Source organism: Miniopterus schreibersii, assembly GCF_964146895.1.
Source record: "Miniopterus schreibersii genome assembly, chromosome: 4".
NCBI lineage: Eukaryota > Metazoa > Chordata > Mammalia > Chiroptera > Miniopteridae > Miniopterus > Miniopterus schreibersii.
The window spans coordinates 16003371-16031306 of NC_138105.1; the positions used below are offsets into that span (position 1 = coordinate 16003371).

Genomic DNA, 27936 nt, shown 5'->3' on the forward strand with positions numbered 1-27936 from the left:
CCAAGATGGCGGCCTTAGACTCGCCTGGCGGGGGCCGGCGCAGATCGTCTCCGCACGGGCAGCCCGCTAAAAGCCCAGCTCTCTCCTTCCACACCCGACCACGAGCGGGGCGGCGACCCCCTGAGACCCGAGGAGGAGTGGTTCCCGCGTCGGGAACCTTGGCCAAGATGGTGGCCGCGCGGCCGGTCCGGCGTCAGCGCCCTTTACCAAGATGGCGGCGGCGGCTTCCGGCACGCGTCTCCCCAATCCTCTGGAAGATGTCAGAGCAGAGGCGGCTGCCGGCAGTCAGAACGCGGCCTGAGGGGAGAGTGGCTGCGGCCGAGCGCCCGGGCCGGGACGAGGTGGAGCTGCGGCAGCCTCCGCCCCCGTCAGGAGCTGGCAAGCGCTGTCACCTGTGGGGGCGCAAAAGTTACCTCTCGAAGCCCTAAAGCAACACAGCATCACCTTTCCCTGAGTCCCCAAAATGATAGTATGTGCTGCACAAGGTAGGAGGCTCGGTCCCGGCGTCGCCCAAGCCCTCCGGACGCGGCGAGTTGGGCAGGGGGCTGGGGCGGGGACCTCCCGCGCGGACAGCCCTCGCCTCCGCCCCTGTCGTGGGGGATCGGCCGTGCGCTTCCCTCGGACTGAAGGGGAGCCGCGTAACGGGAACAGCTGGAGGGAGTTGAACGCTGACACGTTAAAGCTGTGTGCGTTTCGTCCCCTTTGGGGGGGCCGGGGTCCCGTCACACGAGCGGGTGGGCGACGCGTGGAGTCGGGTGCAGCCGAAGTGAAGACTCGGGGAGGGGCCTCCAGGGAACGCTTGGAAGCCGGTCCTGGAGGGGGTGGCAGGAGAGGTCAGGAGTTTGGGGGTGAGGGCGTACTTTGCAAGCAACTTGCTGTTTCGCCTGCAACTTGCTTTTAGGCCTGCCGCCCCCTGCTTTCCTTAAAAATCATGAAAAAAAAGTGCAAAGAAATGCAGCTCGCCGGAGGTTTTGCTTTTGGCGTGCAACTTCCTTCAAGTGTGAGCGCGCTGGGAGGGAGGGAGGGACGGAGGGGTGGGGGTTGAACTTGGCAGGCAGCGCCTCCTTCTGCTCCGCCGCCGCCGCCGCCGCCTCGGAGACTCGGGGAAGAGGGAGGGGGACGGCCGCGCGCGGGGGAGGGTGGGTTCTGCTTTGCAACTTCTGCCGGGGTGCGAGAGCGCGGCGGCGGCTGCAGACGGGGCCGCCCGGACGATGCGGGGGTGGGGGACCCGCCGGCACGCGACTGACCCCCGGCCCAGAGTACGTACGCGCCGACCCCTCGGCCCTGCCTCCCCGGAGCCTCCCGGGAGGGCGTGTCGGGCCGGCCGCCCCGAGCGCGGCCGCGGCGCCGCGGCACCGTTCCGGTGCAGCCCGTAGCCCGGTGCTGAGTGACACACTTGGTGCTACTCGGCCGGGGGACCGTGGCGCGGACCACCCCCGCGGCTCCGCTGCGGGCCGCGCCCGGCTCCCCAGCCAGCCCGCTGTCAGCCGCAGGGGCGCTGGCGGCGATTGCCGCCGAGGGACAGGGCGTGCTCCCGAGTGGGTCGGGAGTCGCTGCGCTGGGTGGGGGCGGGAAGGAGGCAGAAGAGAAACTAGAGAAACTCGGCTTCCCTCCTTAGCGCGCCCTGAGAGACTAGGTCCGCCCCCGCCTCCTCTCCTTTTTCCGGGGGGTTGGGTGGGCGAAGACAGTCCCCGCGCGCCCCGAGGGCGGCGGTGGGCTGCCGGGGCGGGGGCCATGCTGGGGCCTCGGGCGTGCAGGCGCCGTCGGGGCCAGGGTGGCGGGGCCCGCGGGGAGGGCGTGGGGGCAGGGGCCGCGGCCGCCCGTGCAGTTGCCGAGCGTCGCCAACAGGTTGCACCGTTCCCCGCCGCCTCGCGGCCCCTCGGGCGGGGAGCGGCCGGGGGTGGAGTGGGAGCGCGTGTGTGTGCGAGAGTGTGCGCGCCGTGGCGCCGCCTCCGCCCGCCCCCCGCTCGATCCCGCTCGCTCGCCGCGGCGGGGCGGCCCTTTCGCGTGTCCGCACTCCCTCCCCTCTCCTCCTCCTCCATTTTGCGATCTCGAGTCTGTGACGGGAGCCCGAGTCGCCGCCCGCCCGTCGGGGACGGGTTCTAGTGGGTGGAAGGAGAGCCGCAGCCGGAGCGGCCGGCCAGGCGCCGGGACGGAGGACGCGCGCCCGAGACCCGGCCCGAACAGACGGGCTCGGGCAGGGGGCTGGCTTGTCAGCGGAGAAATGCAAGACTTTATTAGATAGGGGCTCCCCCCACCCGTGGAGAAGGGGGCGGCTGTTTACTTCCTTTTTTTTAGGAAAAAAACCATCTCCCTCTTGCTTTCACATGCTAAGTTGTTTATCTCGGCTGCCGTGGGAGCTGCGGACGGTGGTGGGTGAGCGGCGCCTCCAGCAGAGGTAAGAGGCTAGGAGCCAGGGCCCGCGCGGGGCTCGCTCCCCCGAGGTGCCGTTCGGGGGCCGCCGCGGCAGCCTGCAAACTTTTATTAGCCTCGGGGAGTGGGGGTGGGGGCTGGCCGGGGCCGGGTGACGGTGACGAAAGGGCAGTGAGCGGGTGACAGCGCTGGGCTCTTCCTCTCCTCGGCCGCCGTCCCCCGGTGGGGCCGAGGGGGAGGAACCTGAGCTCTGACTGCGAGTGGAGCCGCGTTGAGCTGCCCCGGGTTTCCAGCCTCTCGTTCCGTGGCGCGGAATCGTGGTCTCTCTCTCTTTTTTTTTTCTTTCAAGTCCCCTTCTTTTTCCTTACCTGGGGGGCCGCCCAGACACCCATTTTTATGGTGAACGCTGAGCCGAGTGTGAATTCGACTCGCGGAGTATTTCCACTCCGCCCCGGTGCGCCCGAGCGCGTCGGGGTTTGTGCGGAGGCTCCAGCTCGTCCCGCTTGTGGCGGGCTCGCGGGGCGTGGAGTGCGAGCGCGCGGGGGCTCACCGCCTGCAGCCTGCAGCCTTCGGCCCGGGCTGGCGTCGTCGGGTAGGAGTGGGCGTGTCGGGAGAGACTCAACAGGTCTGGACACATTTCTCTTTTAACCTACCCCCCCCCCCCACCCGGCGAGGGATGGTTCTTTGGCGCTTAGCAGCATTTCTCACCTGACTCTTATAAGTGACCCCTTTTCAGAAAAGACCCTCCCTAGCCGTCTTCGTTTTCTGGAGCGACTTTTGACCAGCGCGCCTTTGGTGTTTGGGTTGCTGGCTTGGCGATGGCAGCCTGGTCGTGCCGCTTTAGACCCCCGCTGCTCGGCTCATTAAGGTGTCGGAGTTATTGGCCGTGTAAACTGGGGCATAAAGTCGTTGGAGGGAGGGATCTTTTCGTTTTATGAAGCATTGTTTTGGTTTTGAGTTTGAAGGCAGCTGTCAAAGCCGCGTGGAAATTCATTAGGTTTTATTTGATACCTAGTGTTTAGAGACTTTTATCAGATAAACAGGGGCAGGGAGGTAAGCCGGTTACCAACAAGATTTGTAGTGACAGATCCCACCCTTCTCTCTACCTTCCTCCGACTCCACTTTCCGTGAAGGCCAATGAAGTTTGTTTCTTAAAATCTCCGTATAGGAAAAGTTTCCCTTCATTGGGTGAGATTTGGCTGTAATGTTGAGAGTATGTTTATCAAAGTAGTTGCCCGTTTTTTAAAAACATCTTGATTATTAACAATGTACCAGCAACCTAACTGTCCTGAGACTAAGCTCAGAATTGGCACAGGTGAAGGTTTAAATGCAGAGAAAATTATCCAGAGCATTTTATTGGATTTTTTTTTACACCTGGATTTATATGAGTGTGATTTTACAGTTCTGGGTGTTTTTTTTGTTTTTGTTCAGTACTTCAATATCAGGAAAAGAAACGTCTTTATTTAGAGGTATATTATTTTATACTGAGGATCTTAAGCAGTTTTAAAGAAATGTAGCTTCACCTATATTTTATTGTGTTTTACAGATTGAGAGGTGCTGCATTTGTTATATTTAAATAAGCTAAGTTGTAGTAAAAAGCTACTTCTAATTCTATTCTGCTTTTTAAAATCTAAATTTTAGTTGGTCTTTATACAGTGTATTTCATTTCGTATCTCCAAAATTTGAAGGGAGACACTATTCAACAGGTACATTCAGTAAGAAATATGAGTTAAAAATACGAGCCTTTTCCTAGCCTATTGGAAGATAGGCAGATCATCATTGTTTATTTTTCAAATAAAATGTGCACGGTTTACCAGTAGGTTGTACTAAAAGGTTTAAATGTGTGACTAGCAGGAAGGGGAATTTGGGGATAATCAGAGATACAGAATTTTAGCATAGTATTTATCAAATTTTATGTGTACTGATTCTCAGAAAAGCTGAACAGCCTTGATTGAAAAGAGGCAGGAATTTTAATGATCATAGTTCTTTTTTCAATTAAATACTTTGACACCAACGTGAACCTTTAGAATAATCAGATGTAATGAATTATAATGTCTATAATTAACGAAGTTGCAGTTCTGTGAGTGTCAGGATGAATAGCCAAGCTTAGTTTGATACAGTTTTGTTGTCAGCCACGCAGATGGACTGTGTTGTACTTTTAAGTGTGGCACACTGAATGGGAGCAGGGGAATGGCTTTTTTATTCTGGAAGACAGAACTACTCTTCTGATAACAAGGAATTAGATTCGGAGTTAACTGAAAGGTTCATTTAACAGGCTCTTACTAATCGGATCACAGAGATAATGTGACTTTATAGCTTATTATGTCCCCCCCCCTCTTCTTTTTGTAGCTGATATTCATTGATGGACCCGAAGGAATCATTAACCTCCGTCAGAGAAGAAATCCCTAGCAGTGTGCTTGTTGGGGAGAGGGGAAATGTGATGGACCTTTATAAAACCCTAAGGGGCGGAGCTACCGTGAAGGTTTCTACATCTGCCTCCTCACTGGCTGCTGCTTCTCAGTCAGACTCCAAGCAGCAAAGACTTTTGGTCGATTTTCCAAAAGGCTCAGGAAGCAATGTGCAGCAGCCAGATTTGTCCCAGGCAGTTTCACTCTCTATGGGACTGTACATGGGAGAGACAGAAACAAAAGTGATGGGGAATGACCTGGGATTCCCACAGCAGGGCCAAATCAGCCTTCCCTCTGGGGAAACAGACTTTGGACTTCTGGAAAAAAGCATTGCAAACCTCAGTAAGTCGACCAGTGTTCCGGAGAACCCCAAGAACTCAGCATCTGCTACTGTTTCTGCTGCCCCCACAGAGAACGAGTTTCCAAAAACACATTCTGATATGTCTTCAGAACAGCAGAATTCGAAGAACCAGACTGGCACCAACGGGGGCAATGTGAAGTTGTATACCACAGACCAAAGAACCTTCGACATTTTGCAGGATTTGGAGTTTTCTTCTGGGTCCCCAGGTAAAGAGATGAATGAGAGCCCTTGGAGATCAGACCTCTTAATTGATGAAAACTGTTTGCTTTCTCCTTTGGCAGGAGAGGATGATCCATTCCTTTTGGAAGGAAACTCGAGTGAGGACTGTAAGCCTCTCGTTTTACCGGACACTAAACCTAAAATTAAGGATAATGGAGATCTGATCTTACCAAGCCCCAGCAGTGTGACACTGCCCCAAGTGAAAACAGAAAAAGAAGATTTCATCGAACTCTGCACCCCTGGAGTAATTAAGCAGGAGAAACTGGGCCCAGTTTACTGTCAGCCAAGCTTTTCTGGGGCAAATATAATTGGTAATAAAATGTCTGCCATTTCTGTTCACGGTGTGAGTACCTCTGGGGGACAGATGTACCACTATGACATGAATACAGCATCCCTTTCTCAACAGCAGGATCAGAAACCTGTTTTTAATGTCATTCCACCAATCCCTGTTGGTTCAGAAAATTGGAATAGGTGCCAAGGATCTGGAGATGACAGCCTGACTTCCTTGGGGACTTTGAGCTTCCCTGGTCGATCGGTTTTTTCTAATGGCTATTCAAGGTAAGATTGTTTCTCTATTTCTTAAGTTTGAGACAGATTGATAGTTTTAAATATTCATTTATTTGTATGTGTTCTCCAGCAATTAATGTGCTGCTACTTATGAATAAGTTTAAGTAGTCTTTTAAAGTAGGCAAGGTAGACAGCCTGAGTGATATTTCTATACATAACCATTTCAAGTTTTTGTCTGAATATTGGCATTCAGTATTTCATTGGCCAGTGGTTGAAAATTTTATTTAAAAATTTAAAATAATATTGCTTATTAACAGGTATCTTAAGTAAAAATTGTATAAGTTCAAGGGATGTAATGTCTGCAGATATAACATGTTCATTGTGCATGTTCATTTAAGCTGTTTTCGAATACGCTTACATTGCAATGAAAAGTACCCTTCATACTTCACATAATCAAAAGTTGTGCTGGTGTATTTGCACACTTGTGGAATGTTAACTTGAGATTAAAGGGTTAAATCTTTCCCCCAACAAGAAAAGCTTCCTATTTAAAGAGGGTAAAAAGGCTTTTAAGTACCAACCATAAGTCAAAGCAATGCAGTGTACAGTGTGCCGAGTCATAGTATTAGACGGAGGACTCGCCTACGGGGTTCCTGACCTAACGTAGCCAAGTCTTGTCTGCTGAATTCGTCTCTTTAAGAAAGGAATTGTTGGCAACATGGTGCAAAACAAAATTTTACTTTCAAAGGTTCCCACAGGCTCTTAAATAGATAACTGATGGCCGACATTGCTAAGCTTCAATTCTCAACTATCATTTGATGTGTTCATTTGTCATCTTTTTTCCTCAGGCGTTTGTAAGTATGCTGACATTTCTGTTTGACCTCAGAAGGGTCTGTTAAAATGGAATTACTGGGAAAAAGTTCTAAATTTAGATGTATCTGTTGGTAGGGGTTAAGTTGTGTACCTGCACCCCCATCCCCAATTCAGATAAATACTGGGTTGTATATCACATTTTGGATATGTAGGAAAATACAAAAATATGACTGTAGAGACAATCAGTGGGTTTTTTGGGGTTTTTTTTGAAAGGCATAGTAGATTCAGTGATTTATTTGTGCATAAGCATTTCAAGTTTTTTCTTAATGTTAGTAATAGTCATTGTTTCCGTTAACTAGTCATTGAAGATTTTATTTAAAATTCTCTTTGAAATACTTTTTCTGTTGAAGGGACGTCCTAACACTGAGGTATCTCTTTTTTCCCTCTTAAAATAGGAAGCTTTTCTTGTTGGGGAAAAATTTTAGACTTAGATTTAGGCTATGTTCTATTTCTTTTTCTTTAAAAGGCTTAGTTTCTCATAAAAAAAAAATAATAATAAATAACACCTTGGTTCTTGTGTGTCTAAATGTAAACGACCTACTAATCTATTATTTAAATAATAATTATCTTTATTTAAAAGAACACTACAACTTTGTATTGCTATCATTCTGAATTTGAAGGTTTAAAATGTTTCCAGTAAGGAGATTTGAGATGTTTCTTATCACATAAACTGTTCTGTTCAAATGTTAAAAGACATGCTGTGTTTTAAATTTTTCAATCTCAAATTTTTGGTATTGGAATTCATGGTTGAATGTGCTTGGTTGATTTGACTAAGCTATCTGTAGGAAATTACTACATTGATTTATATAAAACATAATTGTACAGAGTAAAATAGTATATCTTAGGAAACTCTTGCGGATTATTAATGCATTTTGGTCTGATAATTACCAAGGTATTGTTCTCGTTTTCCTTACTATAAAAAAAGCGTGGAACAAGATTATTTTCCATTTACATTGAACTTTCATTAAGCCCCATAAAATCTGGGATCTGGAGCATAAGTCAGGTGAACGTAGTTACCTGATAGATCGTTATCGAACCTTTTTTAGTAATTTATGACATGGTAAGTGTCTTCATATTTTTAACTTGAGCTTCATAGCAACCTTATATGGTAGGCAAAGCAATGATGATGTGGCTCTTTCAAGATTCTTTAATATCCAATGCAATGATTATTTTTATGCCAATGTGTGATTTGAATTATAACCAGTAGTTACGACTTGAATTATAATCAGTAGTTTGTGTCCTAATGAAAAGGTGTAATATTCAGAATCATTTGGTAATCTTTGAAAATTTATACCTTTTGGCATTAACATTGGGAGTTATGATTACCCAGAACAAAGCTTCTTCCAAATAAATTGAAACAATGTTTCTTTTCTAACCATCATTGAATTACTCTATTGTTTCCAAACAACCACCCTGATATAAACTAAAATTGGTTGCTTTCTCCTCTATATATGTTACATGGTTCTAGCAAAACACTAGGTATGACCAGTGACCCTGAATGATTAGCAGATAAATCAACATGCTGAGGCCACAACTGTGTTGAATACTGACATTCTGACTTTTGATATAAAAATATTAAATGTTACTAATAACTTCACTTGCATCCCTTTTCAATTAAAAAAAAATCATCATTTGACTTTTTAAGATGACACCTAAAATTGCTTTTTCTCAGAATGCTTAAAAAAAATTCACAATGTTTTGAGGGGGAAGATAGAGTTTTTTAAACTTTTTTTTTTTTTTAAGAATGGTTTTATTGATTTTAGAGAGAGATGAAGGGAGAGGGGGAGAGAAACATCTATCCACTGCCTCCTGCACGCTCCCTACTGGGGTTTGAGCCCCAAACCCCCCTGGGGGGGGGGCAGATCTAACCATTGACCTCTTGGCGCATGGAACCATGCTCAGCCAACTGAGCCACACAAGCCAAGGTGTAAGGTAGTTCCTTCCGATGTGTCAACATAGCACAACGTCCAATTACCACATTAAATTGTAAAATTATGCATGTCCTGATTGAGCATAGTAAAGTGTTTTCTTTTTAAGTTCATTAATAGTGAAACAAGAGAGATCTTATTGATGTTCAAATACATTCTTAAAGTGAAATGAACTAGCCATTCTAACTTAATATGCTTTTTAAATACTGAAATTCAATAAATTTAACATAAACTTGTAACATCGATGAAGGCACATTTCTGCATAACTTGATTTTCAACATTGTTTCACTTCAGCATTAATGGTGAAACTGCTGAAAAGGGGCAGAGAAGTAAATGGTTTCAGGTGAAATTACAGCTTTTATTGGGATTATTGTTGAAACTTCAGTGTTAAAAAGCTGACTAGTTTCTGAAGTATAAGATTATTGGAGAAAACGAATGATGCAAGATGCAATTGTAAACTCAGTCGTGGGGTTTGGGGCTCTGATAATTGACACCTAATGAAGCTGCAAAAATTTATGGTGATTTTATCTCTCTCATTATTAACTGCATCTAATTTTATTAATGTAATGAAACTGAAGACCTGCACAAACACAGGATGAGGGAAGCAAGTTTTGTCTCTTTCTCGTGTTCCTTAACATCATGTTGAATATTTTTCTCAGAAGTGGAGGAGGCATAAGGAAAATACTCTGTTTTGATTTTATTTATCCCCTATTTATCCCCTTCTTAGTCCATACTTCCTTTACATCCTACCTCCCCCCGCCCCCCCCCCCCCCCCCCCGCCCATTCAGAAGGCCCTGGCAATGAGTGTTTCAGTGTCTTCTTAAACTTAATATTTCTGATATTCACTCATATAAATGATTGCTGAATGTTAGAGGAGATTTGCCTTTGCTTATTTATTTACTTACTTATTTTCAACTTTATGGTAAGAATCTTTTTTTAAACTTTGTACTTTGTTATGGCTGTATTAGTAAAAGCTTAAAAAATATAACTGTGTTCAGGTGTTTCAATTTAGTGTGGAATGAATGATACAGAAATGTGTGACCAACATGTGGTCAGACGTTATTAAAATGACTTCTTGGGTGGTTTCTTTGGCTATCCCATGATATTTTTGTAATTGATAACATGATTTTTATTATAATGGTGTTTTGATTTTGTTGTTGCAGATACTTTAGTTAGTCTGACCACTTTTAGTATATTATTGAATAGACTATAAATTTTATGACCTATTCTGAAATATACTTTGCATAAATGTAGGTTAAATGCAAATTATATTAATAGTGGAATTTATATGTGGGTAGAGATCACTTTAGAGGCCTTTTGAGATTTTAGACATTGGATCAAAAGGGTTTATTTTAGTATGAGTGCCTGATGTGAAATAGCATCTGTATTAATTGGTTGGTTATATAAGTCTTATTCACTCTGGCCTGTAGGTGATTGAAATAGCCTAGTTGTTAGAAAATCTTAATTTACATTAGGTTTAAAATAAGTCTGGGGCATATTTCTTAAAACACATTTTTTCTTTAAAGATCACATCTAATTTTAGTTAGCAGTGAGTTCTCACTGTGTACTACTATTTAAGTGAGCAAATTAAATAGGAAAAGTAGGTTTGTGCTTTTACCCTTCTAAGGACATCCTGATAATTGTGTAATGCAGTATTTACAGGTATGTGCCAAATTAATGGGCATTTGCTTCCATATTTCTGAGTCATGGAAAATATATGTATTTGTAAATTGTGTTGCAAAAAAATTTTCAAGATGTATGTTGAATGAAGCTAAAACCATAAAAAAAAAACCCCAAAAAATTACTGATTGACCTTTGCAGAAGGGTTTAAAAGCCCATGCTCTCCTTATTTTTGTAATTTCAGAAAGCCAACTGCTGTCATTTTTCTTCTGGGTTATTCTACGTGGGTTTTGTATTTTTCAAGTAAATAAAGATATTCCATTTTTTTAAAAAGAGAAAAGATCCATTACGTTTCCTTTCCCTTTGAATTGTGTGTGATCACTCTGTGCTAAACTGGATTAGAGTGTGACTTTTAATGATGGTGGTTGTTTTCATTTTACACATTAAGGTATAGTTTAGAAAATGTGCCATTTTATTGCAGTTCAAAATTCATTATAGACAATGATTTCAACCCCAAAACAAGTAATTTTGACAGCTTGTCTTTTTATTCCTCACTGCCATCACAAATGTCCTTTAAATACAGGATTTCCAGTGGATTATGCATTAATGGGTGTTGTGGGGAAGTGGGGGGGGGGGGACGGGAGAGGGAGGAGCAGTACAAGTGTAGAATGGTGGAAGATAAGTTTAGAAATATCAAAAACAGTTTCAAAAACCAACAATTTGGACCAACTGTCATGAATTCAGAGGACTAAAAAGAGATATTTGGTGCTGTGTTTATGTATAAGGGAATGCAGCAGCCAGGATTACACTTTGGTTTCTTTCATTTGAGAGATAAGTCTGAAGCTAATTGTGGCAATGTAGCCCTGTTTATGGGGTTATGTCGTTGGCTTCTGTTAGGCTTTATTACCAAAAAAGGGATGGGATGAACATTTTAATTCTTTTTAGATTACTTCAGCTAAGATCAAGTTCGTATTTGTCACATTTTTATTTAGGCTACTATTTAATCAATGAAAATCTAGTTACTGGAGTGTCGTTGAAACAGTGATGGTGTCTTACATTGTTTCAACCACTTCATACTTCACAGCCTGCTTTTATTGTGCTCATCGCTGCCGCACTGTGGAATGCAACCCTTGTCTTTAGTAATGTATTTCCATTGGTTGTGTATTTTTCTGCTGGATTATTGAGGAAATTAAATTCTTATTTAATGGTACATAAATAGAATAAATTATGGGGTAGAATTGCTAGACAGCCTATTAAACTATTTATATTGCAGTATAGTCCTTAAAACCAACTATTTTGAATGGAAGTGTGTCATCCCCTAATTTATCTCTTGGCCAGCTTAAATATTAATGACTGATTATCTTGGTAGAGCTGCATGCTTAAACATACTTTTACAGAGTAACTCAGATATTAATTTTGAGTGCTTTAAAATATTTTTTCTTTGGAACAACTTTCAACAAGATTAATAATATTTATAGTGCAGCAAATTTAATAAACATACCTCTTAATTTTAGAATTTTTTTCATTTACCCTATAGGACCCCAAATACATATATGGGGAGAAAATGATATAATTAATTAATTGTAAATGTTTATCACAGTATCTTACATTGAATTTTTGTTTTCGTAACTAACAATTTGAGAGTTCAACCTAAGTATGCAATGTTTAGGACATACAGTCGCAATAAATATTAACTTTTATTTCTTTTTCTGATAAAATTAGCCTTTATTCTAGTTGATTTCATAATTTTTCCATAATATTTAACTGTGTCTATTATGAAAGTATATTTGATAGCCAATTTTTAAAAGCTATTGTGAAATGGCAAATAATTTAGTTCATGATTTATTGTTTATGGTTGGGGCAGTGCAGTGGCTTATGACCTTATGATGGTCACATGTTGAACATTAAAGCTCTACCAGTTTGTACGCTCTTTTGTTTTTGTTGTTTTGTTTTGTAATTACTGAGGATAAGGGCTTTATTAATTTCAAGATGATTTAAATTACAAATTTGGTGCTTTTTAAAAAAAACCCTGGAATCCCTTCTGTACAATTTGATTTCGTTATTAAATAGTAGGAATAGAAAAGCACTAGACTAAAAATCAGACTTGAGTTCTAAGCCTGAGCTGAGCCAGTCTATGACTTTGAGTAATTCGGTGTTTTGGAGTCAAAATACTTTCTTTACAGTTACATAGTAATTATTTTCAAAATGTGTGTGTGTTTCTGTTTAAAATCCTGCAATCCTCTTAACCTTATCACTTTCGTGAAGGAGGCAATTATGGTAGGGAATGGTGTACAAAGTTGGTTCTTTGACATATTTTTGGTGTATTATAAAGTACAAGAGGAAAAACTGAACACAGATTTGGTATTTTTATGAGATAAAGAATTTAAAATAATGTAGTTGGTGGTACATAGACATATGGTAAACATGTTGTTGGCAGTGCCAGAGAGGTGAGGGCCCTTGGGTTCTCGGAGCTGGATTTATGCGTTGGGTACAGTGATTTTTAGATGAGAGCATAAAGGGACTTGAGAGCTCATCTTCTCCCCACACTCATATTTTTTTCAGATGAGGAAATGAGACCCATAGAGAGTGTCTAGGGAAAGATCACAAAATTAGTGATGTTGCCGAGTTGAGTATCCTAATTCTAAGTATCTAAGCTCCCCAGCAGGCTTCTTTTCACATCTGGTCTCTAGTTCTAGAGACCTGAAACATAATACAGGTTAGCCAGGTGTTTATGAAATCAACTAGTTTAGATTTTTAAAAATATACAATATTCACATTCATTCTTGTATATTTTTAACCCTTTTTTCCTAATAATATTGAATGTAATAATTATGTGGCAGTATATGCAGAGGACTTTGTATGCATTCATCTCTTTCAAACCTCTTAACAGCCTTATGAAGGTTTTTAATTCTAGTTTCTATGTTAAATTATTGATTCTGTCATTATCTGTGTAGTACAGAGTCAGCTGTTATTTACCTTAATTTTACAGGTGAGACATTTAAAGAGAAAAAAAAAAGAATAGTCAGGAAAAATTAATACTGATCTGTAGGGAAATAATTAATATTGTGTTAGAAATTCCTCCTGGATCTTTAAAAATTTTATTTGTCATATGTGAATCTTTAAATATATAAAGGAGAAATGGAATCAAGCCTCTGCTCTCCCGCATATATTTGTGTAGTCACTTACTGCTTTCTGTTAAGTTTTGACTCCTGTAAAACAGTAAGAACACCCAGTATTTCTGCCTTACAGCATGGGTGCTTGCTTTGAAAATTAAAATTACTATAAAAATTCAAGGTGGAATTTTTAAAGCTGTGCCGTCTGTTGAACACAAGCCAGCATACCCTCCTTGGCTGAATACATTAGGGCATCTGTGCCTGTGCAGGTGTTATTTCTTCATCAAGCATCTGGACTTTTTCCGTGTCTACTGTGTGTGATCCTTGAAGGTACATGGCTCTCAATTTCATACGGACTACTATATTTAAAGCCCTCAGGTGCCAAGATCATTACATTTATACTGATTTTTTAATTGTTTTTTGTTAGTTTTTCAATGGATTTTATTGAATATTAGTTATGCCATCTAAATTTTAATAGCTGTATTGATAATTTCACCCACGTTATCTTTTTATTAATAAATGCTAGAATATCCCCTTTCTGTTTTATTTTCTAGTAGTCTTTAAACACACACACACACAAATACTCGAAGATTCTTACTCATTAAGGAACTTTAATTTGCCTGAAAATGAGAATGAAGTTATCAGCTTAAAACTTTTTTTACATTTATTATATTTAGCAAGCTGTATGAAAGAGAGCTTCTGACTATATTGAATACCAAAGTTTATCCTAAGTGCCTAAGTTTGGGAGAATTATGAAACTTTATTTGCTAACTTTTTTCTTTACTGATCAAGTGGTTAAAAAATCTTGAGTAAGACAGATTTGATGGATTAAACCAAAGTTATAAATCTAATTTTTATATGACAAGGAGCCAAGTACAGAAACAAGTTAAAAGGTATAGTAAATTGGTAAAGCATACCCATGTAAAGTGTAACTTACTACGTTTGTAGGCAGCTTTCTTAAAGGGAAACTTTAAAAAATTTAATTAGAACTCTATTTGAAATTTGTCAACTGGAATCCCACTGAGTTTAGTTTATTAAGGACAAGGTGTGACTATAACATAGGTTAATTTTTTTTTAAACAGAAAACCCCAAATGAAAGTTGCATTTCTAAGCCTCTACCTTGGGAGGCTATGTGTATTATTTCTTGTTTGAAGTTGCCATAGAAGAAAACTTGACTCATTCATTACACTATTGTAACACCTAAATGTTCTTGCTTAATCAGAAAATGTATTGAATATATTCCTTAGCTTGACCATTTACCTTATTATGTGATTCCAAATGGTTCGAGTTCTTCCAGAAATACAGAATTTTAATTCTCTCCGAAATTATAAAATTTGTTTTCATTGAAGTTTTTAAAAAAACAAAGCCATGTAGGTATTTTTATAGCAGATGTTTAAAACTGTGTTGAATATCCCTGAAATAAGCACTTAGCTTCCCAAGGTGACTAATTTGAAATGGATGGTGCTCAAGTGGTTAAGTTCTGCTTTGTTTTCTTTAAGCTATCAAAGAGCTTTATGTTAACTTTCATATTCCCTTTTCCTGACATAATACAGAAAAAACAGAGATTACCTCTAGGCCTGATTTTATTTTTTTTCATGACTGTTTATGTTCAAGTAAGGTGGGCCTGTCTTTGCCTTGGCCTGTGATGATAGCAGATACAAAATAAATGTAAATTCCTGCAACAGTCTCCAGAACAGTTTAATTTCCCATTCTTGTTCTCCACATATCAGGGAATTAACTATTTGATAATCAACTCAAGTCCACTAAAATTATTTACACCCATAAAATAGTTTGAGTTATATAAAATGCATGTGTTTTCTATTTTGTATTCCTCATAACCTGAAAAGAAATATTCTGCTCTTAGTGAAAGTACTTTTAAAAACTATGTGGCCCTGGCCAGTGTAGCTCAGTTGGTTGAGCGTGGTCCAGAGGTCGCAGATTCGATTCCCGGTCAGGGCACATGCCTGGGTTGTGGGCTGTATCCCCAGTAGGGGGCGTGCAGGAGGCAGCTGATGGATGTCTCTCTCTCTCTCCCTCTCCCCTTCCCCTCTCCCTCTCCCTTCCTCTCTCTAAAGTCAGTAAAAACATAGTTTTTATTTTTTTTATGCCGTTTTAAAAAACCAAGTGAATTTTGGTTGTCATTACTGTTTTTTTTTAAATTTAGTCATGTTTATTATTCATAAAATGCTAGGATTGGAATGGATCCCACCCTGCCTTTGAAATCATAAAGATACATGCAGTGGCACTAAAAATAGGTTATACCTTTTGTAACCATGCTGTTAGTGCTGAAATTCTTTGTGGCTTAAGAACTCTAAGTTTCCTGTGTTTGTACTGAAAACAACTTTTTTCTCAAATATTCTTTCTCCCTCAAAAATGACAAGTTTTCAGTGGCTAAGGAGAGGAGGTAAAAATCCATTGTAGCATGGCAGATCTGCTTTATTGCTAATTTTGGTTTTATATTTTTGCTCTTTTGTTAGCCTTAAATCTAGTTCTGTTAGCATGGAGGTTGATAGTTTTCATTTAGGTAGAATATGCTTCTTATAACTAAACACGTACTATGGGCCAGTGTTGGTGTAGTATATGGGTACCAAATTTTACATAGTTAAAGAAGAAGAAATATTTTTAAAGGAAAGGCAAGAAAACTAGGTGATATAATCTCTAATTCAATATATTAGAGGTGAGTGACCCTTTAAATTGATAAAGTCATTTAACAGTGCTTTGGGGGTACCACAGACATATTTAAAAGAGAAAACAGTAAATAAATGAAGGCAGAGGGAAAAGTTAGAACTAAGAGGCTCATGGAAAAAGAAAATGAAAGTTCTAAATTCTAGTTCCAGTGTCTGGTTAAATAAGATTTTTCTATGCTTGTGGTTCTGTGTGGATGCTGGAAAGTATATGAGCAGCCTCCCTACGTTGTGTTGGTAACAGGTGAAAGATACACAAATGCATGTGCTTAGAAAGGAATTCTTGAGATGAGTGGAATGGGAGGTTAACTCCATGATCTCAAAGTTCCTCCAGCTGCACTAGCAGCAGCAGACATTTATGGAGCTAGACACTGGAATACAGGCATAAAGAAGATTAAAAAAAAAAACAATCCCCAACATCACAGAGCAGTGATCTTCCAGTGCAGTGATTTTCAACCCATGTGCCATAAAAGGCACTCTAGTGTGCTGCAAGAATTTTTAAAACATGCAATGCCTGACTATTTAGTCAGGGGCACTGACCTCTTTCCCTTAGATTGTGTTGGCTGTTGTTCTTTCTAGTCAATATTGTTGTCAACAATAGCCATCCTGTATGAATGGATCAAAATTATACCTATATTTTTTATGAGATCTGCAAAAAATATATTTTTTGGTGTGCTACTGAATTTTAGGATTAGTTTGTGTGTTCCATGAGATGAAAAAGGTTGAAAATCACTGTGCTGGTGATCTTCATACCTGTGCCACCTCCCGCCCAATTTGCTCTTTGAAATGTGCACTTGAAGGATATTAAACGTTTCCCTAGGAAGGCATAATTGAAACTTCATAGAGGAAGAGTGTGGAATGAATGGAAAGCAGGAGTGGATTCAGCAATTTGGAATAAAAAAGGAGGTAACAAGGAGTGTGAGACAGAAGAAGAAAAAGATGGAAAGAATGAGCTGCTCAGATGAGGACTGAGTCGTTAGGAATGAGCCAGCAGGAGACTTCAGTCTCCTATGGAGGAAACTAGTATGTCCCAACTGTCATCCTGTACATTTGTGATGCAAGACAAGGAGAAAGCACGATTTTCACCTTTAATGCATAGCCTTAGGTTATGCACCCTTGGTGTAAGACACTTTTGTTTCTTCTAGTCACTGAAGTATATCTCCTAGTTCTCTAAAAGAAGCATAGTTCTCTTTCTAGGTCCCTGGATGCATGAGCCCAAATCTGAGGAATTTCTGCCTGTGATGTTCTTCCCCCAGGTATCCACATGGCTCATTCTCTCACTGTACTTTGGATCGCCATCTAAATGCCAGCTCCATAGGAGAGACCTTCTGACAGCTCTCTCTGAAACAGTGGCATCTTTCACAGGTTGTCCCCTCCCCTCAACATTATGTATCTAATTGTTTCTGTCTTGTCTGCTCCCCTGCTAGAATGTAAGCTTCCTGAGACAGTGTTACAATCTGTCTTGCTTAGTCCTATATCCCAGCAAGTAGAAGAGTATCTAGCACATAGTAAGACCTGAATACATCCATGTTGAATATACATGACTAAACAAACTTGACATTAAACCAGAAAGATGTGTATGGATGGATTGTACTTCTGTCTTTCCAGAGAAGGGAGATGTCAGCAGGTAGTGAGTGTTGCTAAGAGGGATGATAGCCCGCCCAGGTATCTTCTCCAGACAGGAAATCAATTTTAAGATGGACAAGTACTTATGTATATGCAGAGAAAATATACCAAAAAAAGTGTGTTTTTAATTGCTGTCAGTCTTTAAGTTTGCTCTGAGACTTTGAAATGGATTGCTTTTCACAGACTCTTAGAACAACTCTGGTACATTCACCACTGAACAAATTAGGATAACCAAAGCTTGAGGGTGAAGAGTTTGAGGTTTGGCTTTGTTTAGTTTTATTTATGTTGCTCAGGATAGTAACCTTTTGTAACAGAAATTTTCATCTTTATGTTTTTCACTTTACAGATTGAGATTATTCTAGCAGCCGTCTAATGCATACATTTATGTAGGCTTATCTAGAAAGTCAGGCAAGAAGTAAATTTACCCACTTTCAGATAAGTTGTGTGTGTAATCTCTGAATACTCCAAGAAAGGAGAGGTATCTTATTTTTGCCTGAATTTCTAAATTATCTTTCTTCAGCTTATTGATATTTTGGATTTGACTTACACTATAGTTTTTTTACTTTATCTGTTGTATATAACAGCAATTCAGAAGGGTAGTAAAATAAATTATCTCTTCTAAGAGTTGTGGGAAGAATTCAACCTAATATGATAAAGACAGTACAGAAAAGAGAAAATGCAAGGTAAGTCAGTTTTAGTGAAAGCAAGAAAATCAGGTGAGGTTATTTAAAAATGAACTGCTTTAGTGTTTAGAAGAAAAGTGGAGGGCCAATGACAGGGCTCTGGAAGGCGCCCAAAGGGAGCAGCCACGAAAGATACTGAATGAATAGCTGGAGAATTAGGAGACAACAATATTAAATTGGGGCAAGAGAGAGTAGTTTGTGCTGTCAAGTCAACTAGGGTAGAAGACAGCGAACAGAATATCACAATTATGAAAGGTTGTTGTTGAAGCCATTCCTCAAAATATGTAAACATTCTCAAGAGTCAAAGCCAGAGAAATCAATGAAACCCTAAATAAAACAGCATAACTAGTGATTAATTTATAATTTTTAAATTTATTTTTATTTTTATTTTTAAAAATATATCTTTATTGATTTCAGAGAGAGGAAGTGAGAGGGAGAGAGATAGAAACATCAATGATGAGAGAGAGAGTCATTGATCGGCTGCAGCCCGCAGCCCGGGCATGTACCCTGACCAGGAATCAAACCCCGATCTCCTGGATCCTAGGTTGATGCTCAACCGCTGAGACATGCCCGGCTGGGCCAGTTTATAAAATTTTTTAAAAGAAGAAACCCTAAGTTTGAGAGTCTGCCCAGTCTTTGAAATTTAGATTAAAATATTGAAGTGGATAGTAAGGAACACACTTCTTAGACCACAAAGACCCTGAGACTGGGCTTAGGAGTAAAGGCTGGGAAACGAGAGGGCATTAAGTTTATGTTCTCTGAGAAGCTAGCACAGCAGGAAACAGCTGGCCAGACCCTAGTTCAAACTCCTGTCACTTCAGTAGTCTCTTGAATGTGCTCGCTCTTTTCCCTTCTCCCTTCTCAATCCATTCTTCACTCACTGCCAGACTAAATCTTCCTACAACACTGCTTTCAGTATTATTTCCCTGATCAAAAAATGTCTGAGGTTCTGCTGCTCACAGCACAGTGGTTCTGCATCTCCTTTCCACCACCACCCATGTGCCAGATGGCACACGGCAAAGAGCCGCGCAAATACCCCAGAACCCTTGAAGGATTTGGGTTATGCACGATTTCAAGCAACTCCATCTGGTCTGTCCTTTGTGCAAGAAAGCGAATCTGAGTATAAGCAAGGTTACAGGGACAGTCTGTGAGGTGCCTCTTTTTGGAATTTTTTTTTTTCATTATTAGTTTTGCAAATGCCTTTTCAAAATTTACAAAAATAATGTGTGTTCATTCCCTTCAGTAAAATTATACCAAGAAAAGTCCGTAGACTTAACTTTTATCACCTTTCCTTCCCTTTTTCTTCCTTCCCTTCCTGCCTGTGCCCCCCCACCCCACCCCCTATAAGGCATCCTGGGTTGTTTGCTTTTATTTTATTTATTTTATTTTTGTATTATTACTTTTAATATGTATAATTTTTATTTTTGTTTAAAGTATTACAGATGTCCCTTTTTCTCCCCAATGACCCGTTCCCCCGTTCCTCCCCCCCCCAGTCACTCTCCCCACCATTGTCCGTGTCCTTGGGTTGTGCATATATGCATATAAATTCTTTGGTTACTCTCTCCCCCTCCACCCCCTCTCCCCCCTCCCTCTGACATTTCGTCAGTCTCAACTATGCTTCCATGTCATTGAATCTATTCTGCTCGTCAGTTTATTAAGTTCTTTAGATTCCACATATAAGCTTTTAAATAAGAATAGGACCATTATATTCCGGTTTCTCTGCAGCTTGCTTTTCTTGCCTAACAGTACACCCTGAACATCACTTCAGATCAACAGATGTGGATCCCATTCTTTCTAATAGTTGTACAATATTCCATTCAGGATGTTTCACGATTTTTGTCACTATGAACAAGGCTCCAGTAAACACCCTTTTCTGTGTATCCTTTCATATAGCAGCTTGTGTTTCTACCCATAGATTCCCCCAAAGTAGAGTTGCTGAGTCAAGAGTATGTATATTTACATTTTTTTATATATTAACTTCTTTTTAAAAAATGTATCTTTATTGTTGAAGGTATTACAAATGTACCCCCCCCCCCCAGTTTCTCCCCTCCGCCCTGCACACCCCTCAACCCAGGCCTTCACCTCACTGTGGTCTGTGTCCATGGGTTATGCATATATGCATATAAGTTCTTTGGTTAATCTCTTCCCACCCCCACCCCCTTCCCTCTGAGATTCGTTAGTCTGTTCCATGCTTCTGTGTCTCTGGATCTCTTTTGTTCATCAGTCTATTTTGTTTATTATATTCCACATATAAGTGAGATCATGTGATATTTGTCTTTCTCTGCCTGGCTTATCTCACTTAGCATAATACTCTCCAGGTCCCTCCATGCTGTCTCAAAGGGTACGAAATCCTTCTTCTTTACAGCTGCGTAGTGTTCCGTGGTGTAAACGTCCCACAGCTACTGGTGGGCACTTGGGCTGTTTCCAGATCTTAGCTATTGTAAACTGTGCTGGTATGAACATAGGGGTATGTATATTCTTTCTGATGAGTGTTTCAGGATTCTTAGGATATATTCACAGAAGTGGGATCACTGGGCCAAATGGCAGTTCCATTTTTAATTTTTTTTGAGGAAATTCTATGCTGTTTTCCGTAGTGGCTGCACCAGTCTGCATTCCCACCAGCAGTGTACCAGGGTCTCCTTTTCTCCACACCCTCACCAGCAGGAGTCGTTTGTTGACCTGTTGATGGTGCCATTCTGACAGGTGTGAGGTGATACCTCATTGTGGTTTTAATTTGCATCTCTCTGATGATTAGTGACTTGAAGCATTTTTTTCATGTCTCTTGGCCATCTGTGTGTCCTCTTTGGAGAAGTGTCAGTTTAGGCCCTTTGCCCATTTTTTAATTGGATTGTTTGTCTTCCTTTTGTTACGTTGTATGAGTTCTTTATATATTTTGGATATTAACCCCTTATCACATGTATTATTGGCAAATATAGTCTCCCATACAGTAGGCTCCCTTTTCATCTTGTTGGTGGTTTCTTTTGCTGTGCAGAAGCTTTTTAGTTTGATGTAGTCCCATTTGTTTATTTTCTCCTTTTGTATGTTTAAAATTTTAACAGATATTTCCAGTTTACTTTTTACAAGGATCACAGCAAATCACAATCTAACCCAGAAGTGTTTATACTTCTGTTTCCAATGAAAATACGTAAGTCATTACTAACAACTTCCTTGCCACAAATGCTAAAATTGATCACAACATAACAGTGTGTGGTATAGTTGAGGACTTGTGCAGTCTGGAATGGGGGCTCCCTCCTGGTTTAACATTGTGTAACCATCTAGACCAGTTTAATACCCACTCACTTTGTATACTTTCCTTCATGTAGCCCAACTCATTGCACCCTCTTCCTCATTAGAAGGTATCCTGTGGCATCTGCTAACCAAACAGTTCTTTATACTGAACTCAGTGATTAGCACATAGTAAGTGGCCAATAAATATTTGTTGAATTAATACTTTTTTTATATACAGTTCGTTTTCTTTTTGGTTAATCCTTACCCCGGAGGATATTTTTTCCGTTTACTTTTTTTTGGAGGGGGACAGAAAGAGAGGGAGAGGGAAAGAGACATTGATGTGAGATGTGAGAGAGACACATTGACTGGGTCCGGGGCTTGAACCTGCAACTCAGGTACGTTTCCTTGAAGAGGAATCGAACCCAAGACCCTTTGGTGCGAGGGCAGACGCTCTAACCACTGAGCACACTGGCTGGGTGCTCTTTTCTTTATATATTTCTGATATATTTCTTCAACTAGATTCATTCTTACGAAAAAGGAATGTTTTCATTAAGCACCTAGCACTTAAGATACTCAGTTTAGGTTGGCTAGTGGAATAAAAAACCATGGAGAAGAGGCAACAAATAGCATGGCCTTGCCTTTAATCATGTATTTTACTTCCTTTAGGGGTAAATGCATTAACAGCAGTAAGAACAGCACTTGTGTTGAGCAGTTACTATATGCGAACAATTCAAGTTGCAAAAGATACAGTGGTGAGCAAGACTCATGTTACCTCTGTCCTGTGGCACTTATGGTCTATGGATGTTACATTCAAAATATTTGTAGGAAACATTAAAACAATGGTATCCAGTTTCAGGCTCTTCCCAGCAAAGGCTGTGTGATACTTATCCATTCATTCAACATTTAATTAGTGCTTACTCTGGCAGGCACTGAAGGGGGAAAGCCCAGGGCAGCCAGACCTTAGCTGGGAGGGGATGAACTGGCCAGGGTGGTGCATGCTTATGGGTAGTAGATTTGTTTTCCTAACTGGCTTCACCACTGTGTATAGAAGCAAGGGACTAGATAGAGTGGTTAATGTTAGCATATACTCCAAGGATGTTCCTTTTTAGGTAAAGGTGCCAATCCCTATCACTACCCAAAACACAAACACTAAGAAGTATGCTCCTGTCGTTGTCATAGAGCCACAGAACTCCAACTGGATCCAGTCTTTTTTTTTTTTAATAATATATATATATATATTTTAATTTCAGAGAGAGGAAGGGAGAGGGACAGATAGAAACATCAATGATGAGAGAGAGTCATTGATTGGCTGCCTCCTGCACTGCGCCTGCTGGGGATCAAGCCTGAAACCCTGGCATGTGCCTTGACCTGGTCAGGAATTGAGCCATGATCTTCTGGTTCATAGGTCGACGCTCAACCACTGAGCCATGCTGCCTGTGCTGGGTCCAGTCTTGATACCTGGTCCTCACTTTTCATATGAGGATACTAAGGCTAGTACAGTTAGTATAGCATTGTGGGTAAGAATTAGGACTCTGCACTCAGATTCTGTGGGTTTGAATCTGTTTAACAGTTTTGTGACCTCAAGGAAGTTCATAGCCCTAAAAACCCCCAGTTCCCTCCCCTTTAATATGGGCACCATGAGATAATGCATGTAAACCACATAGCACAGTGTCTGGCAGTTATAAAGCACTCATGAAATATTAGCTATAACTTTTAGTGAGTTGGCTAAGATTAGACAGCTTCTTAATGCCAAAGGTTCCTTCTTGAGGACTCTGTTCGCTGTGCCATGCCAACCTATTCATAAGCCTTTTTCATTAATTGATAGTTCTTAAACTGACTTCATTACCATCTTAACTTTCAAACTAAGTACAGGTACACCTACACCTAATTTTATTGTGCTTCCTTTATTGTGCTTCTCAGATGTTGCATTTTTTACAAATTGAAGGAAAGACCCTCCACCAGCAAAAAAGATTACAACTTGCTTTATTGTGGTGGTTGGGAACCAAACCAGCAATCTCTTGGAGTAGACCTGTAATTATAGTTGTGTAATGGAGACTTTAACCTCTGGTACCATTATCTCACACACATGCACACACACACACACACACACACACACACACACACACACACACACATTTTTGCAATAAGTTTGAAGAGGAACTGAAAAATGCATATGTGATGGATATTTTGTTGGAATGAGTGCTGAGTACTTCCCATCTGGCTCTCTTCCCCCTCTCCTCCCACCAAGTTCCTCTACTTGAAACTCTTAGGAACTTGATTAAGGTAAATTAGAATAAGACTGAAGGAGAGAAATCCTCTTATGTCTTCACAAATTCTTGGGGTTTTATAAATAATTTCATTGCTTCTACTATCTGATCTCTCTATATATCTTTGGCTTCTTAAAGAAAATAGTAATTCTCTGAAAATCTTATTATAGTACAAAGGCTCTGTCTCTTCAAAGAAGGACTTTTAAAAATAGCTTTTTATGATTCAGTATGAATTAAATCCCACAATTAAAAGGACTTTACTTTCTGGGTTTATATTTTCAAATGCATAATTGTTCCTGTTCGTATCTAAACGTAAGTGCTCTGAAGCACCTTGCACATTTTTGAAGGGATCAAGTCACATGCTTCAGCCTTATTTTGCAAAGTTAAGTAAGGTAATTAAGGATTTGTTGAACACATCTCTTATTTTGATACCAACAAGGTTTTTCATGTTGGGGCCCATTTTTTAGAAGTAAGTTTTTGTTTCACTTTCTTTGCTTTCTTGAAGTGGATTTGTTTGGTAATTGTGTCAGGTAGTATTTGCTCTATAAGAAAACCACCCCAAAATGTAATAGCTTTAAAATAACAGCCATTTCTTATTCCTCATGAGTCATCAGGTCAGCTGGGCATTTCTGATCTGGACAAGCTCAGCTGATTTCAGCCGGGCTCCCTCAGTGTGCCTGTGGCAGCTAGCTGGTTGACTGTGGCAGTGAAGGCGGACAGCCAGCCATGTCTCACTATCCAGCAGGGTCTCTGGAGCTGGTTCACAGAGGAGCAGCAGGGCCCCAAAAGAACCATCAGAAGCTTGCAAAGCCTCTTAAGGCCTAGGCTTGGGACAGCTCCCTTTTCCACCACATTCTGTTGGTCAAAGCCAGGCCAGCCCAGATTTGGGAGGAGGAGCTGCAAAGTTACACTGCAAAGGGCATGACCATAGTGAGGAGTCTTTTTTGCAACCTGTCACAGTAGTTATAGAAATTGGGTGCATTTGAAATTCTCATCCTTTAGTTGGTGATATTCTAATTGCTTATGAAACTTGCCCAAGCTGGGAAGGCTGAGTCATCAAAATCAAAAGGGTAAAAGCTTGGACTTTAGAGACTGAGCTTCACATTCTAGTTCAATCACTTTTTTCTGCACTTCTGTTCAAGTTACTTAACTTTTCTGATAGGCACTCACAATGTGTAATTTATTATAAAGAAAGGGCTAAGTACCTGCTAAGTACTAAAATAATTGCTTTTGTTAATATAAAAAATTGTTTTTATCCCTGTCTCCCACACTTTAGTAAAGGTGCAAGACCCAGCCACTTCCTTGGAATAAAAAGGAAGGAAGAGAAAGTGGGTTAGGGAAGGGAAATATTTGACTAATTGTGGCCTCAAAATGAAGTGACTATTCACTGGAGTATTTTCCTCTAAGAAAAGAATGGCTGAGATCAAAATAGTTAAGAGATAAAAATCCATAGGTCTCCTTGGGTAGGATTCACTGTGATTCATGGGTTGAGAGTTGTAACTTTAGAAACAATCCAAATCTAGATTAAAAAAAAAAAAGAATTCTGACCCCTCTTAAAAACTAAATTTGGGAGTTGTCACACTTAGAAATCATGTATTACATGAGAAAGGAGAAAAACAACACAGTATCATCTCACATAAACAGTTGTATATTGACTGCTTTTAAAAAATTAAAAGGGGCCACCTAGAAGTAAAATAACAAATTTATTTTCCTTTTGTTGAAAACAGTTGTCATGTTGGATAGAAACTCAACACTTAAGGGCACAGTAACATGGGATTAGCTTAAATCACTCAAAGAGCCAGATATTTCAGAATGTGCTCAGAAATGTTAACGAGCCCTGGCCCGTGTGACTCGGTTGAGCAACGTGCTGTGCGCGGAGAAGTTGCCAGTTCGATTTCCGGTCAGAGCACATGCCTGGGTTTTGGGGGCAATCCCCAGTAAGGGGCATGCAGGAGGCAGCGATCACTGTTTCGCATCAATGTTTCTCTCTCTCCCTTTCTCTCTCTCTCCAAAATAAAATCAGTGAAAATATTAAAAATAAAGTAAAATAAATGTTAACAAGTTTTAATTGCCTCTTTTAGGAGAGGTACCGGTAAGTGCTCTCAAAGAAGTAACAGGTAAAGTTGAACTACCTCTGGCATTAGCTAATCATGGGAATACAAGCAAGTTCGTTGATGGGTCTGCACCTTAGCTGCCTTTCATATTTAATAATTACACATTGTTCTAAGAAAAGAAAGTTTAGTTATAGCTTTTTGATTAATAACAAATAATAAAATATTTTAGTCTGGGCAATGAAAGTGTCTGGCTTAGAAGCCCATCTTTTTCTTTCTTTCTTTTTTTTTTTTTAAACTAAATTGGTCTTTATATATTTCAATCTTTGATTTTCTTAAATCAACATTTCTCAGTTTCATTCTTTACAAAAACCATTTTCAACCATAAATCAAGGGTAACTAGCTTTCCCAAATATATTTGGGACTTACGGATATTTCCCCAAGACATTCAGTGCTCATTTTATGCCAGTACATGTTTGCAGAACCAATAAAAATAGACTGTGCTGAAGGAAGAATTTGAGTTTGGAAGGACAGTTGGAAAGAAGAAAATTTTGACAGGCAAGTACAGTTCAGTGCTTAGAAGTGGAGGGTCATAAAGAGATGGCAGTGGTCAAAGAGAGTTTCTCCCCACTATCACCTGCTAATCAGGTGGGTCAATAAACATATTACTGAGGACATTCCACCTGTGCAGTGCTGCAATTTGTGTTCAAGGGGAAGAAAGAAATCATATGTTCACTCTGATCGAGAAGGTTCTTGTATCTGGCTGGGGAGACGATGCAAATACATGAAGTCATTAAGAAATCCAGGAGGTCAGAGGATGGATGATGAAGCAGGTGTGGGAGGAAGGTCAGTCCAGTGCATCATCAAGTGGTTCTTCCAGCCCCAGATTGACATTTCCTATGGGTCAAGTCTGTCCTGGGCTCACAACAACTCTGCAGATCCTGCCCTAAGGCTGACTTAAGGCAAGTTTCAAAAACCACCATATTGAGTCATGACCTTTCTGGGAGGTACCCCTGCCCTTTCCTCCAGGACCGGGAAGGCAGTGCCCTTCATAAACCTGCTTTGTTTTAGGGCCTATGAAAAAGAAGCCGCATCGGTGAAAGACAGCAGTTGAATACTGAGGGGTGTTTGTGTTTTAACAAGTGACACAACTTTAAGGAAGGAATGAAATTGTAATGATGGAATTTCTTTCAGGCATTTTACTTTTTTTGTTGAAAGTTAGTAAGCTAATTTGAGGCAAAAGAGCCTTTTGAGTGTACCTCAGTCGCAGCACCTATCTCATGTGCAGGAAGACAGCACTGTCTGTCTTTCTCATGGAGCAGTATCTGCCTTGTTTTTCTCCCTCCCCCATCATTGTTCATCTCTAGTCCTCCCTGCACCTTTTCTAAACACTATATCCTTAAGTCAAGAACTAGTGGTACCAAGTGCTTCCTGGGATACTTTAAGAAAAATATGGATTTCCACACATTTTGTCTCTTTCCTACCCTCACCCCTATTTAAGAGTTCTAGGGACAGAACCCAAGAATCTGAGTATTTTCAGAAACTCTCTAGAAAATCACCCATGTTCAGAACCACTGCTCTATAAAGGACAGCAAGAATGCCAGTAAATTCTGTTGCCAAGGAAGTGGTCATGGAACTTGGAACCTCCTAACATGAGAAGCCCCCCATAGTCAAGTAGTCCATGTGCCCAGGCAACACAAGGATAAGCCAGAAGCAGCTGGGCAGGTGGGTTCTGGCTCTTTGTGCCCACTGTGTCTGACCTGACTTTCTCCTGAGGGAGAGGTCATGAGCCTAGGGGCGACGTGGGCAGATGAAGACGTAGCTCTAGATGGAGAAGGGCAAGAGCTGTGACGGAGAGATTCCTGTGCAAGAAGTTAAGAGGCCCCCTTACGTCCTAGCTCCTTGGCAGCCCTCATGCCCTATCTGAGAACTTATCTAAGGTTCTTTCCCATTCTTAACAATCTAGTTCCTACTGCATTTGTGAGAAGGAGAAAGGCT

The 27936-nt window shown here is 40.9% G+C and overlaps 1 protein-coding gene across 9 annotated transcripts in view; it reads left to right on the plus strand.

The window, feature by feature from the left end:
- Positions 1-252: 252 nt before the first annotated feature.
- The window catches only part of NR3C1 (nuclear receptor subfamily 3 group C member 1), a 101114-nt gene continuing 73430 nt past the window's right edge, over positions 253-27936 (plus strand). For 2 of the 9 annotated variants that reach the window (XM_081137086.1, XM_081137091.1), the window contains exons 1-3: positions 1044-1259; positions 2336-2398; positions 4723-5919. In XM_081137086.1, coding sequence (XP_080993212.1) covers positions 4736-5919 — 1184 coding nt within the window. In that variant the 5' untranslated portion in view covers positions 1044-1259; positions 2336-2398; positions 4723-4735. Of the gene's footprint in view, positions 486-1043; positions 1260-1919; positions 2399-2919; positions 2999-3823; positions 3843-4722; positions 5920-27936 lie in introns of those variants that run through there. The other 7 variants (XM_081137087.1, XM_081137092.1, XM_081137088.1 and 4 more) reach the window with 5 other exon arrangements.